Source organism: Sitophilus oryzae, unplaced genomic scaffold (assembly GCF_002938485.1).
Source record: "Sitophilus oryzae breed Bouriz unplaced genomic scaffold, Soryzae_2.0 scaffold_2014_pilon_pilon, whole genome shotgun sequence".
In the NCBI taxonomy this organism is placed as follows: Eukaryota; Metazoa; Arthropoda; class Insecta; order Coleoptera; family Curculionidae; genus Sitophilus; species Sitophilus oryzae.
In genome coordinates this window covers 1,027,550-1,042,012 of record NW_022146741.1, presented here as the reverse complement: position 1 = coordinate 1,042,012, position 14,463 = coordinate 1,027,550, and the positions used below count along the sequence as shown (strand labels likewise).

The 14,463-nt window shown below is 30.4% G+C and overlaps 1 protein-coding gene across 6 annotated transcripts in view; it reads right to left on the bottom strand.

Moving 5' to 3' along the window:
* The window catches only part of LOC115884083 (carcinine transporter), a 69,419-nt gene that overhangs the window by 41,252 nt on the left and 13,704 nt on the right, over nucleotides 1-14,463 (bottom strand). For 2 of the 6 annotated variants that reach the window (XM_030902567.1, XM_030902568.1), the window contains exons 1-2: nucleotides 12,718-12,863; nucleotides 1,971-2,089 (exon numbers count right to left, since the gene is read on the bottom strand). The exons of 1 other annotated variant lie outside the window; for it this stretch is intronic. In XM_030902567.1, the coding sequence (XP_030758427.1) occupies nucleotides 1,971-2,000 (30 nt within the window). In that variant the 5' untranslated portion in view covers nucleotides 2,001-2,089; nucleotides 12,718-12,863. Of the gene's footprint in view, nucleotides 1-1,970; nucleotides 2,090-2,148; nucleotides 2,335-10,385; nucleotides 10,461-12,717; nucleotides 12,864-14,463 lie in introns of those variants that run through there. 3 more of the 6 variants (XM_030902564.1, XM_030902566.1, XM_030902565.1) reach the window with 3 other exon arrangements.

The window sequence follows — 14,463 nt, the reverse complement described above, 5'->3', positions numbered from 1 at the left end:
AGGACAGGTATCTCAAACATTCTATGATCCCCTTTCTTATATCCGACAAAACTGTGTGTCCTGATACTCTTATACTATATTAATCCTTCACTCAATAAATGGGGGTTTAATACAAGTTTTTGCTATAACTTCGGTAATGCTTAACCTGAGGAAAATAAAATTCTTAAAGTTAAACAGAAAAAATAATGACTTGAAACTTGTAATCCGTCATTAATTTTTTATAGATCCCCAAGCACACTAGGACGATATTGCTGAAATTGAACACTTATTTCTAATGGATCTGTGTAGTAAATAATAATACGATATAAGGTACAGACATACGAAATGATATGTATCATATTATACGATATAAGACAATACATATCATTTCGTCCTATAAAAACAGCACATAGCACTCACGAAGAATTTTCTTTCAAGTGCAGAAGTGGTTATCCAAAAAAAAAATATATATCATATAATGAGCAAAAAAGAAATCCAAAAGAGTGGCAGTGGAAAAGCATATGAGGGCTCGTTCCAGTTCTAACCACTTTGAATTAGACCAGGCTGCACCAGGCTGTACGTTTGACATACAGGCGAGCCACAAAAAGTCATTTTTACTCCGAATAGAACATGCTATTTTTTTCAAAGGTCACAAATAATTTTATAATAATATTTTTATAAAAAGATTTAATAAAAATTTTATTAAAATTTTATATTTTAATAAAAAGATTTAAAAAATAATACCTAGTATGTAATTATATATCGAGAAATTATGGTTACGCTTGTTGAATTTGACACTTTATATCAGTTTAATAATATATTTTGGTACTTTTGTGCTTAGGCGTAAAAGTGCTTTACTTTTATCGTCAATCACGTCGCAAAAATTAATACTTTTGTGGCGGATTGTCTGAGGAAAAATATAAAAAGCTGAATTTTTAGGAAATTTTGTCTACTTTTATTTTGTATTAAAGTATCGTTTCTGAAAATTTTATATTTTTGGAGATAGAAGCAAAAAAAAACGAAAAAAAAAAATGCATTTTTTTACGTTTTTCGCGTTTTTATGTCTATGTATTATTTTCGTTTTTTTATAAAATCATGTTTTAAGTATAACATTTTGTGAATTATCTCTCGATAGTTCATGATTTAAAAGCATTATATTTGGGATGAGTGTTCAAATATTCGTTTGTTAACGATGTCACTATATTGATATTAATGTTTCTATAACAAATTGTTTTTAATTATGTTTTATATACAGTGTGACCTGTGTTCCGAAAAAAAGCTTCATATCAGGTTTTCAATTTGAGATTGTCCTATAGTTTAATACTAAAACTACAGGAAACTTATTAAACTACATGAAGTGCTTAAAAACATTAAGTTAAGTCTGTATTAATTTATAATAAAAAGTACAAGGTTTTACATTTAATACAGAGGAGAAATGCATTATGTTTAGTTCTAAATCACCCTGTATACATTAAGCAAATTAGCTTATTTTAATATGATTAATTTTGAAGACGCCGATTATATAAAAATACTTCCAAATAGAGACTTTAGCTTTGTTCGGGTTCTTGTTATTACCGATTCTGAACCGTCCTAGAACTCTGCAGCGTATGCGCAAATGAAATAATGTCTTCATATTTCCTTCTGCGCATACGCATTACAGTTCTAGGACGGTTCAGAATCGGTAATAAGAGAAACACGAAGTAAGCTTTTATAACTTTGAATCGGCTTTGAATGTATGGAAAATTTACTTTCAGAACAGTTATGTTTTAAAACATACCTATTCCAAAATACTTCATTGTATTTATAAAATGAGAAAATGCATTATTTAGGAAAATTAATGTTGCCCTTATATTTTCTAAAAAAAAAGATTGGTGTGAAAAAAGCCCGATGTGAAACCTTCTCGTAACACTAAGTCATCCTGTATATTATCTAATCCTTAATTTTTATGACGTTAAAATAATTGATTTAGTTAGATAGTTATTAGTACATACCTCTTTTGCTTCATGATCTTTTTGAGCCATATTCCTTGAACTTCCAAAAAAAGTATTATCTATAGTGAATCCTTGCGATTTCACTATCTAACAGATCTAAATGTAACTTCCATATTTCACTAAAATAAATATACACTCTCAAATATTTTACAGCAAGCGGTATCGTTATAAAACATACTACATCGTTACTAGGTCTCATTTCCTATATTAATAAAAGAATATAAACATTTCTATCTAATTGATTTGTCATCAGTCAGCGTTTCTTCGTTAGGTTTGACACTATACGATATTTTTTATGAATGCTGATTGCACTATAAAACTGGAATTGCATCAGTTCGTAAAAAATGACTAAAAGTATCGATACCTGAAAATGCATCAACACAAAAATGTAAAAATAATGCGATAAAAGCGAAATATATTTGCAAGCCAAGAAAATTATGAATGTTCCATAATTTGGCACAAAGCAAAATCTTTTTTTTACTCAGATATTTTAGATTTTAGTTTATATGAATGTAAAGCATAACGTTTATATCAATTCTTAAGATTACTTTTTAGTTATAGTGTAATAATTAAATATTAAGATCTAATAGTAATAATTATAATTACCTCATTTCAATTATTAATTTAAAAATACAATCACTTATTGTGTATATTATAGACTGTAAATAATTTTTTATTTTTTCTATAATTTAATTTTGGTTATTTTGCGGTATTCATATTAGGTAGGTACTAGGTTTTATAAAGTACAGGAATACATATACAAATATAAAATCCTTATGGTCAACATAAAATATCATAAAAAATGGAATTGCCTCATCGTTATAGTTTATATCCTACGATTGAAAAAAAAGCGTCCACTTTTCTGTTGTTAGCAGAATTGTGCAGACTGTTTAATGTAAATTTAAAACTTGTCTCTTGATATTTTATCGATTTCGCTCTCATTGATGCAATAAATGCAATTATTGTATTAATTTACCTTAATCCAAGCTTAATAGCAACCTTTTAAAAAAATAATGTGATTATCTGGTCAAAGGACTCATTGATTTCTCTTCAAAAATTTGAAAAAAAGTCAAGATCCCATATAACACACAATATCCGCACGATATCCATAGAATGCCGGAATGTCCCACTACTGGATCATCCTATAAAGATATCTATAGGATATCCTCTAGACATCCTGAAATCCTGTAGATGTCTCAGAATAGAATATCCTATGGATATCTCTGTCGTATATCTAATGTACAGGGTGGTCGAAATTGGTCTGTTTTAACAGAGAAAACCTATTTCCTGACTAGACAGAGCAAAACCGACATAGATGTCATGGACTCGATTTCTGCGAAACGTTTAAAGGCCTAAACCGCCTGTTCATATTTTCACTGCCAACCGAGATACGGAGTCTTTTTGAATTTTTTACCATTTGGAAAATTGCCCATAACTTTTATATTTCTCGGAATAATAAAATTCTGTAAAAACATTCTTAAGGCACTTTTTTAAGCACAATTCAGTGGCGTAGTCAATTTTTTTCTATACTTGCTTTTTTAGTCAGAAATAATAAAAAATGTAATTTTTTAAATGGAAATCATAGTTGGCTATGAACTTAAAAAAATGCTGGCCTTTAACCCTTTCTAACGATATAAAGTTATGTGTATTTATTTCTAAAAATGAGAGAAATATTATGTTTTTTATCTTTGTATCGAAGCGGGCCTTGATTTTGTGTTGACTAACGTTGACTAATTATTTTTTATCACAATTTAATATTCTATATCATTATTTATCTGCATAATTAAAGACTTTTGAAAAGGTAAATCAACATTCCATACTAGTATTACCATCTACAATTAAAAAGCCAGGGTTACAACTGCACTATGGAGAATTTAGAGAGAATTGGATTGGAACAAGGAATCCCATATCTTGGTCTGCTAGGTCCTATGATGTAACTCCTTTTGACTTTTTCTACGGGGGAAATTAAAAGGCCTTATATATAAGGGAAGAACCATTGGGACTTGAGAAAAATTACAGAAGGCTACTAGGCAAGCTTTTGGACTTATTACACCAGTTCGCCTAATAAATTGTTGTAACTGTGTGCACAAAATATGTTTATTGTGTATTCAACAAGGGGGTGCTCAGTTTGAACATCTTTTATGATTTTTTTTAGAAAACTATATTCGTCACTCAAAAAAATATTTCTTTTAGTTTTATTCTTTGTTTATTGTATCGATTTCAATTGTAATTACTAATACTAATATAGAATGTTAATTTACTTTTACAAAAGTCTTTAATTATGCAGATAAATAATAATATAGAATATTAAATTGTGATAAAAATTAATTAGGCAAATAGGTCAACACAAAATCAAGGCCCGCTTCGATATAAAGATCAAAAACCTAATATTTCTCTCATTCTTAGAAATAGATGTCCATAACTTTAGATCACTGGAAAGGGTAAAACGCCAGCATTTTTTTAAGTTCATAGCCGACTATGATTTCCATTTAAAAAATTATATTTTTATTATTTCTGACAAAAAGAGCAAGCATAGAAAAAAACTGACTACGCCACTGGATTGTGCCTAAAAGAGTGCCTTAATAACGTTTTTACAGAATTTTATTACTCCGCAAAATAAAAAAGTTATGGGCAATTTTCAAAATGGTAAAAAATTCAAAAAGACCCCGTATCTCGGTTAGCAGTGAAAATATCAACAGGCGGTTTACGCCATTAAACGTTTCTCCGAAATCGAGCCCATGACATCTATGTCGGTTTTGCTCTATCTAGTCAGGAAATAGGTTTTCTCTGTTAAAACAGACCAATTTCGACCACCCTGTACATCCAGCTGAGATATCAAAACATGCTCATGATAATAAAATATCCTAACAATATGGTCTAGATATTTAGGAAAAATAAATAATTTACTACTTTTTATATTACATAAAATGCAATAAACCATACAGATAGATATATATTACGTAAAGGCAACTTGGTATCTTCTGGATAATCTGGATATTTATGAGCTTGGCCACTCTCAGTAATACAGAGAATTTAAAACGCCCGCTCAAAAAATTTCCCACAATCCATCTCGATAGTTGTTTGTTTTTGCATCGTGTATTATTCAGTTCTTTGATTTAGTGAAATTCGAGGTGAATTCGGTTCGTGTTTGACTTAGTTTTTTCTTATACTCATAGTTCTAGCCTGGTTCTAGCCTTTTTCTAGCAGAAATTCTATCCTAACCTCAACTAATGTCGAAAAACGACGAACGACTCAGGGTCTCACAATGAAAAATTTGTGACAAAATTATAGGTGAAAATTTGTTGAAAATCGCTTGTTCTTTATCCCTGAACCCATTTTCATGTTTGATCTATTCGAACAGAAATCCTATTTTTGTGTTTAAATTGTGAGTTTCTGGAAGGTGTGGTGTTAGAAATTATACCTGTATCCTGTATATTTTACTATAAACTAAGGATGAAGTAAGTATTGTCAAATAACAGTCTTCATATAATGTCCTAAAAATATTCTATAATGCTCCCAACCTCATCCTTGTATTATCCTATAAATATCCCAAATAATCGTAAAAGGTTTGCCTAGGGATGTCTTGAAGATCACTTTTTTTGTCCCATCTGGATATCCCATAAATATCCTCCTCTGGTTTTTGGATATCCCTAAGATATTTACTATATCCTTGGTGGATATCCTCAAGATATCTATAGGATTGTGTTGTGTTATATGGAATACAACTTTTGATCAGTATACGATCTATACAATGTGCTAACCTAATAAGAGAAAAAAGTCGAAGAAATCGACAAGATATCAAGAGGCAACTTTTAATCGGCATTAAACTGCTTATTATACTATTTCGCTAACAAAAGAAAAAGTCAGTGGCGCACATGTTTAATTAGAAAAATATTCTAGTGATAACCTATATGCACACCCCTGACGAATTTGTCGACATTTTTTTAGCATTAAAATATTTTAATATTTTACCCTCATAATTGTTTTATGATATAAAAAATTTAAATATTTTTAAAATCACCCTGTACAATAACGTATGATCGAAAAAATAGCGCTCAATTGACAGCGACCTTAGAATAAAACATTTTCTAAAATACAAGCAACATAAATTTATGAAAAATATACATTGATACTGAAAAATATGCTCATTTTTTACAAAAAATTCAGTGTTTCACAAAACATCTCTCGTGGGGAGATTCACGTAAAAATAAGATTTATTTTTCATATCAACATAGGTCCGATTCTGCTTTGTTTTGTAGCTACAGGGTGTTAAAGTCTTAATAATCTTTTAATGTTTTCTTCCAAATACCTACTTTACATAATATTTGAAAGCTAATAAAGTGTCCATAAATTCATCAGGGACGTGCATATGGGCTATCACTGGAAGATTTTAAAAAACATGTGCGCCACTGACATTTTTCTTTTGATATCAAAATTGTGTAGGCCATTTAATGCCAATTAAAAGTCCAACCTACAGCAATTTCAAATAAAATAATAATGGTATTTAAGATAATTACAAAAATCTAATTTTAACAAGTTTTAACATCCTGTAAATCTAAAACTATGCATTTTCATATCCATGCTTATAGGAACTTTTTTTCATATTTTTGATGGGAAATCAATCGCAATCCTTAACTTTCGCAAGTTAATGATATATTATATTATTAAAAAATTTTAAAGGTTGCTATTGGACTTGGATCAAAGCAAATTAATAAAATTGCGTTTATCTCATTAAGGAAACCGAAATCGACAAAATATCAAGAGACATTAAACTGCTTACACTATTTCGCTAACAAGAGAAAAAAAAGTCAGTGGCGTACATACTTTTTTAGATAAATTTATACGTGAGGAATCTCCCCATGAGAGATGATACATATTTTTTGAAACACCCCATAAATGTATTTAAAATAAGTAAATTCGCAATCGCTTTCGGTGAAACCGGAAAGAACCAATATTTTCTAGAAAGTGGAAAATATTTTAAAAAGAAAGTACAAAAGGAAATTACACACAAAAAACGTATATTGAACCGGGTAGCGTGAAAAACCCTGTAGTACGATAATGTGGATGTGGATAAGAAAATCCTAATGCTTCCTCACGAAAAGTATTGGCTTGGTTTGGGAACGGACGTTTCTCAGAGTAGTGTTAATAGAATTATAAAAAAATAAAAACACATAAATTTCATCCATATCAATTGGAACCAGTGGCGGATACAGGAATTTATTTTAGGGGGGCCCAAATAAAAAGTAATGTAGAATATGCTTTTTAGGGCGCCATTTTTAATCCGAAAGCCTAATATTTTACCTTAAGAAGCCCTAAAGGTACCTTTAAAAGTAATGAGTGAGAAAATAAACGTAATATCATTATTATGTGAAAGACAACCCACACTCTAGAAGATATTTTTGACACAACTGTTGTCTTATATTTTCAAAAAAAAATTCTCATTAAATATCCACAATATCTATTTTAGGTATAGGAAGTGATGCTTAATAAAACACGTAGATTATAGATTATACAAAATTCTGTTCAATTATAATACAAAATACAGCGTATTTCATTTCAATGAGTTGAGAAAATTACAACATTTAGTTTTGACTCACCCTCTATATATCAAACAAGATTGCAAACAGTGGTAGACTGATTTTTAAAGAAGACACTATTATACAGCACTTTCTGTGAAAATTTTTAAAAATTCTTCGAATTTTCATAGAGCTTTATAGAAGCAGTAAATTTAGATTAAAAACAGTTATATTTCAAAAACCACTCGGTATAGTATATGACATTATGGTATTTTTGGTTGGGTTGACATTATGGACATTTCATGGCAAATCGACTGAGCTAAAAGTATACAGGGTGGCGCACCTCATTCGCCTCGGTTGATTATACGAAAACGGAAAGATGTAGAAACAAAAAATTTTATGGGTATATGTAGAGAGAAAAGAAGACTGATCCCAGATAAACGACCTTGGGTTAATAGAAGGCTGTTTCATGTCATACCACTATAGGTTTAAAATAGGAGAATCACCAAGCTGTCACTATTGCGAAAACACACAAGATGATGTAGAGCATACTTTTTTCTCGTGTCCCCGTTGGACAGGAGAGCGAAGGAAACTGGAGTACGAAGTGGGACTGAAATTAGACCCGAACAATATAATAGAACAAATGTTAAAGTCAAGAGTTGTATGGAATTCTGTATCCGATATGGCAAAAAAGATATTAGAAACAAAAGAGGCAGACCTGAAGAGAAGACAGAAGGATTAAATAAAAGACAGCGCTGCATGCTGAAGTAATACCGGTAGTTCCAACATGTAGTGAAGAAAAGGATGAGGTTTTTATTGGGTGGAAATCCCACACTATCTGTCATGAACATCCGATAGATGTCTTTAAAAGATTTTTCCTCTCCTCAAAAAAAGATGTAGAGAGACAATGTACATAATTTAAAATTATTTTCAAATGTACAGGGTGTGTCAGAACTAAGATCCATACCAAAGTTATATTTTTTCTTATGGAACACCCGGTATTTTATTTCATTTTTGGATTCTTGGACATAAAATAAGGCATTTATTATAAGGGTTTAATATGTTTAAATGCTTTGGTTTTTGAGATATTTAAAGATATTTAAATATGCAGGCTATAATAAAAAAATGTTAACACCCTGTACATTCATTACATTTCAAAGTTAATTCTTGTGCTGACTTTGAAGCCAAAAAATAAACTTTACTAAAAAAATGTATACAGGGGTATCAAAAATTGCTGGTCTATTTTAAATAATTATTTTACATAAAAACAAAAACACACTATGAATTTTTTAAAATAAGTCGAAGCAGATTTAAATGCTCTTTCAAACTATATTAGCGTTTCCTATACCTATCTGGCTTAGATTTGAATAAAAAGCGATTTTTCAATAAAATGACAATCAAGATGGCTGGTGCCGCCATGGCAATTTGCTAGTAACAGTAGCTATTTTCAAAATCTACATTAGCTTATTGACTTTATTTAAATTTATAACAGTTTACTTTTACTTAATTTACCTACCATAGTTTAATAAGTAAGTATTTATTACTTCATCAAGAAAAATAAAGAAGTAGTTCTTTGATTTATATACGATGACTTATAATTAATGGTAAATAAAAATAATTAAATATTGGATTTTCTATAAAAGAACCAATTAAGGCAAATTTATTTTCTTCACTTCCAACGACAGGTTTCTGCCTAATAGGTTTTTCATATAGGTACATATCAGCTCTGCGAAATAGGAAAAGTAGTTTTTCAAAGAAAGTAGTTTATCAAAGAAACACTTGTCAAGAAAACTCCTATTTGGATATCTTTTAGCATAAACCTTCAGGCCAACAAACAATTATCCTCACAAAATCACTTGTAACATATCCATTCCTTCTGCCAGCAGATACTCCTAAATTTTTCTTGATAAAATAATAAATAATTACTTATTAACCTTATTGTAGGTAAATTAAATAAAAATAACTTATTATAAATGTAAATAAGGTCCATGAACTAAAATCGATTTTGAAAATAGGTAAGTGTCACTAGAAAATTGCCATGGCGACAACAGCCATCTTGATTACAATTTTATTGAAAAATTATTGCTTTTTATTCAAAATCTGAGCCAGATAGGTATAGGAAACCCTAATATAGTTTGAAAGAGCATTTAGATCTGCTTCGATTTATTTTAAAAAATAAAGGGTGTTGCACTTGAAATAACGAAGTTTTTATGTAAAATAAATATTTAAAATAAACCAGTAATTTTTGGTACCCCTGTATACATTTAAGGAAGCAATCAAATTTTTTTGTAAAGTTTATTTCTTTGGCTTGAAAGTCAGCAGAAGAATTAATTCTGAAAAGTAATGTACAAGGTGTTTACAAACTTTTTATTATAGCATGCATATTTAAATATCTTTAAATATCTCAAAAACCAAAGCTTTTAGACATGTTAAACCCTTATAATAAATGCCTTATTTTATACCCAAGAATCCAAAAATGAAATAAAATACCGGGTGTTCCATAAGAAAAAATATAACTTTGGTATGGATCATAGTTCTGACACACCCTGTACATTTCAAGATAATTATAAATTATGCACATTGTCTTCCCACATATACTCATAAAATATTTTGTTTCTACATCTTTCCGTTTTCGTATAATCAACCGAGGCGAATGAGGTGCGCCACCCTGTATAGTATTCCTTTTAAAAATATACAAGTTAAGTTTGAAAATATGTTTGAATCATCCTGTATGTTGCCAGAAATATTTTTAAAATGTGCGTTAACATTGCCCCCATATGTAAAATTGAATTGAAAGTAACAAACCAAATACCTAATATAGAACTTTTTCGGAAGCATGGGTTACCTTTATGCATTTTTTTAAAAGTAAGCAATTTATTAAAATCATATAATTAAGTACCTTCTAACTAAATAAAATTATGTATAAACCATATTCTATAGTCCTATATAAACACTGTTGCACTTACAAATCGACAGCACATACTAAATCTTTCAAAAGCATCAGTTTGCGAACTCCTGTCTATCGGACCATCTCGTCGAAGACAATAATTAAGGAAGAAGTTGGCCGGCAAAAAAGTACCATAAGAACCCACTGTTCGGCTGGCCACAATCACCTGATCGTGGATATTAGCTTCTTGGAAGAAACAGCCTAACTGTATTTGTTAGAACGCTTAATGTACGGTTTTCGCACTTCTTTCTATTATTAATATTACAAAATAGTAACTATTGTATCTTGCAAATGCGGTACAAATTAATATACCTAATGGTATAATAATTAAAGAGATCCATTACAGTGACAAAGAATACAGGGTCTATGTTAGGATGAGGGCTAACGTGTTTTAAACATTTTTATTTCATTTAGTGATTTGAAAAATTTACTAATTTAAATTTTTATTAATCTACTTTAATTCTAAGGCAAATCGATATTTTCATTTTTTGAATGCCATTTGTCGTAATCATCCCTACTAAGTTGTAAACTGTTTGCTTTGGACCGGTTATACAGGGTGTTTCAAAAAACATGTGCCATCTCACGTGGGGAGATTCCTCGCGTAAAAATAAGATTTGTTTTTCACATAAATATATGTAGGTCCGACTCTGCTTTATACCCTGTATCGTAGCTACAGGGTGTTAAAGTCTTAATATTTTTTCGATTTACTATAATTTTCTTCCAAGTACTTTTAGCGTTTCGAATGAATTCTACTAAAATATTTTTCTAAAAAAAACATGTACGCCACTGACTTTTTTTCTCTTGTTAGCGAAATAGTCTAATACCGATTAAAAGTTGTCCCTTGATATTTTGTGGATTTCGGCCTCCTTGATGAGATAAACGCATTTTTATTAATTTGCCTTGATTCAAGTCTAATAGCCTGTAAAAAAAATTAATATCATTAACTTGCGCAAGTTTTAAATAAGTACTCATTATTATTATATTCATCATAAAATATGAAAAAAAGTTCTTATAAATATGGATATGGAAATGCATAGTTTTAGAGTTACAGGATGTTAAAACTTTTTAAAATTAGGTTTTTTGTAATTATCGTAAGTAAATACCTTTATTTTTCTATTTGAAATTTCTGTAAGTTGGACTAATAGTAATAATAACTAATAGTAATCACATTTAATAATAAATTAGGTAAAATGTATAATTTATTAATTTTATTTTTATTAATTGTGATTAATTGCGTTTATCTCATCAAGGAGGCCGAAATCGACAAAATATGAAGAGATAACATTTAATTGTCATTAAACGGCCTACACAATGTGGATATCAAAAGAAAAAATGTCTAAGTTATAGGGCAGTACTAATTACTTTCTAGTTTGATCAAAATTTACTACAAAAATTATAAACTAGCACAAAGGGAGCACATATCCTCGTTTGTTAAAGTATCACAATTTCCTATAACTATTATCACCTTTTCTGTAGCATTGAACTAAATAAATTTTGCGCTTCTTTAACATTTTCCTAACCAATATATTTTAAAATAGCAAAAAATATGACGTCAATTAAAATTAACTCAATAACAATCTATCACAGAAAACGAAATTACAAAAAATTCAGCTATATTTTCATGTTTTTTTTAATTTTCTCTAAAACGATAAGGAAATTTGGAAAAGTATAAACGGGATTAACCATTTTAGAACAAGCAAAAATGTTTATGAAGAATGGATTTTTCTCAAAATGTCAATAATAAAAAAAAATCTTCTTGTAAAGACAATCCGAAGACAAACTGTAGTGTTAAAAAAACATAAATATAGACACGAAATAAAAATACTTGGTATATGATTTTCATTGATTGTCCTCTATTCCAAACTGCTAATAAATATATGGCGTGATGTGTTGTTGAATGAAAAAAAAACTATTTAACAGACCAATGTCGATAATACCCAATGATTCAAAAGTTTTATGATCAAACGTACATTATATTCTTACAAACAAACATTACTTTTTTTAACTGTCAATGCTAAAAGCCCACTTGATCATAAATATCTTTGATCATGCTGTAGCATATCATATCTCCATATTAAATTTACAAAAAAAATATAAGGAAAGTAGAAAATACATTTGATTCGCACAAATATAAAAGTCATGCATATTCCAAAGTGAAGATAGATAAATACAACACTTCGAAATCATGAAAACTAATAATTATTGATTTATTTTTAATAGCATAAAAATTAATTATTGATCTATTCTTAATATCACTGAGTGTACCACTGTACATACCACTTACTTATTTATATTTTTTTTGTTATTCCAATATACACTTTTTTACACAACTTAAATAATCGAATAACCTGCATAATTATTAGCTTTAACAATACAGCAATAGTTGAACGCTACTTGAAATTCTACTGGAACGAACGTCGTCAAGCAACTAATAATCCTAATCCAATTTTAAAAGAGGGCTTCAATCATTAAAATATATTGGAATCATCAACACCAGATGGACGGTTAATTTGTAAATGGTACGTTACGTGAAATAAAACTAATATAATATATTTATATTTTGTCATACACTTCCTTATTATATGTTGCTAGTCTTAATTTTAGATATGTAATTAATATACAGGGCGTCCCAGACTGAGCGTGCATTAGAAGTTTCTAGAGAAGTACAATAATTAGTCCAATCAGTGGGGGCCATTATAAGCCTCTGCCGTACAAAAGGTGGTGTAGTAGTCATTTTTTAATATGTTGTTAAGGTTTAGGTCGACCGCTCGAGCCGCCATCTTGCATTAAAGATACAAAAAAATGTATTTTTCAAAATATATCCACAGCGGTTAATCTTACGATCAAAATGTTGGAATAAAAGTTAGATATCGATATTTTTCGATGTATCAAGTATAACGGGACATTGTAAAAAGGGCGGAACAATTTGGGTGGAGTAATAATTTGCGGAGGCAAAAGTGCGAAGAATATTTTGCAGATAACGAAATTTCCGCCCAAATTTTTCCTACAATCTTTTTGTTAACGCCCCTCTTGTTTCCGCCCAAGTGACGTAGACCCAAGAATACAAGCCCAGTCGCATAATAATAATAATAGTTTAATTAATAATAATAGTTTAAAACATGAAAAAGTAGCTGAGAACATTCTGTTTCCTCCATGCTTTTAGTGGCTGTGACACGACATCGTCAATCTTCAACCAAGGAAAAATGAAGTTTTGTTCGCTTCTCCAGAAAACAGCAGGACTCAGTGACACCATTGGCATTTTTAAACATCAGGATGCAACACCATAGGACATCGCAGATGCTGGAGCACGCTTTTTCGTTGCTTTGTATGGTGGCAACTTGGAAGAAGACACCTTAGAAGAAATCTACTACCAACGTTTTGCTAGATCAACCACAAAAAGTAAATCCAATCTTGCTTTATTGCCACCAACGAAGGATGCTGCGCGGTATCATTCTTTCAGGACATATCATCAAGAAATGGTATGGAATCCAGAAAAAACCTGACTGGGGCTGGAAACTGGGGCTGGAAACTGGGCAGCAATGGGCTTGTTCCACTCACCATGACAAAACAAGCAGCACCCGACAACTTATTGAAATTCATTTTATGCACTTGTAGAAAAGGATGCGGCGCAGCATGTGGTTGCAGGAAAGCTGGGTTGAAGTGTTCCGTTGTATGTGGCTTCTGCAGTGGTCAGTCATGCGAAAATGTCCCGGAAGTTCACATCGACATTGTGGACGAAGATGACCAAGACATAACAATGGAAGAACAATATATTCCCATAAGCACCGATTACGATGACACCGAAGACAATACTCAAAACGTTATTAATAACCGACCATCAAAGAAAAGAAAACGCTAATAAATCGCCATGGCACTACCTTATTTTTCAGTTTTTTTATGTTATGCGTTATATTTCAATGAGACATAGGAAGGTTATAACACATCGCTCCGTGGCACCGTAGCACTACCTCACCAGCCGCTGCTATTTATACCTAAAATAGCGAGAATTTCGGAAAAATTACAAAATTGG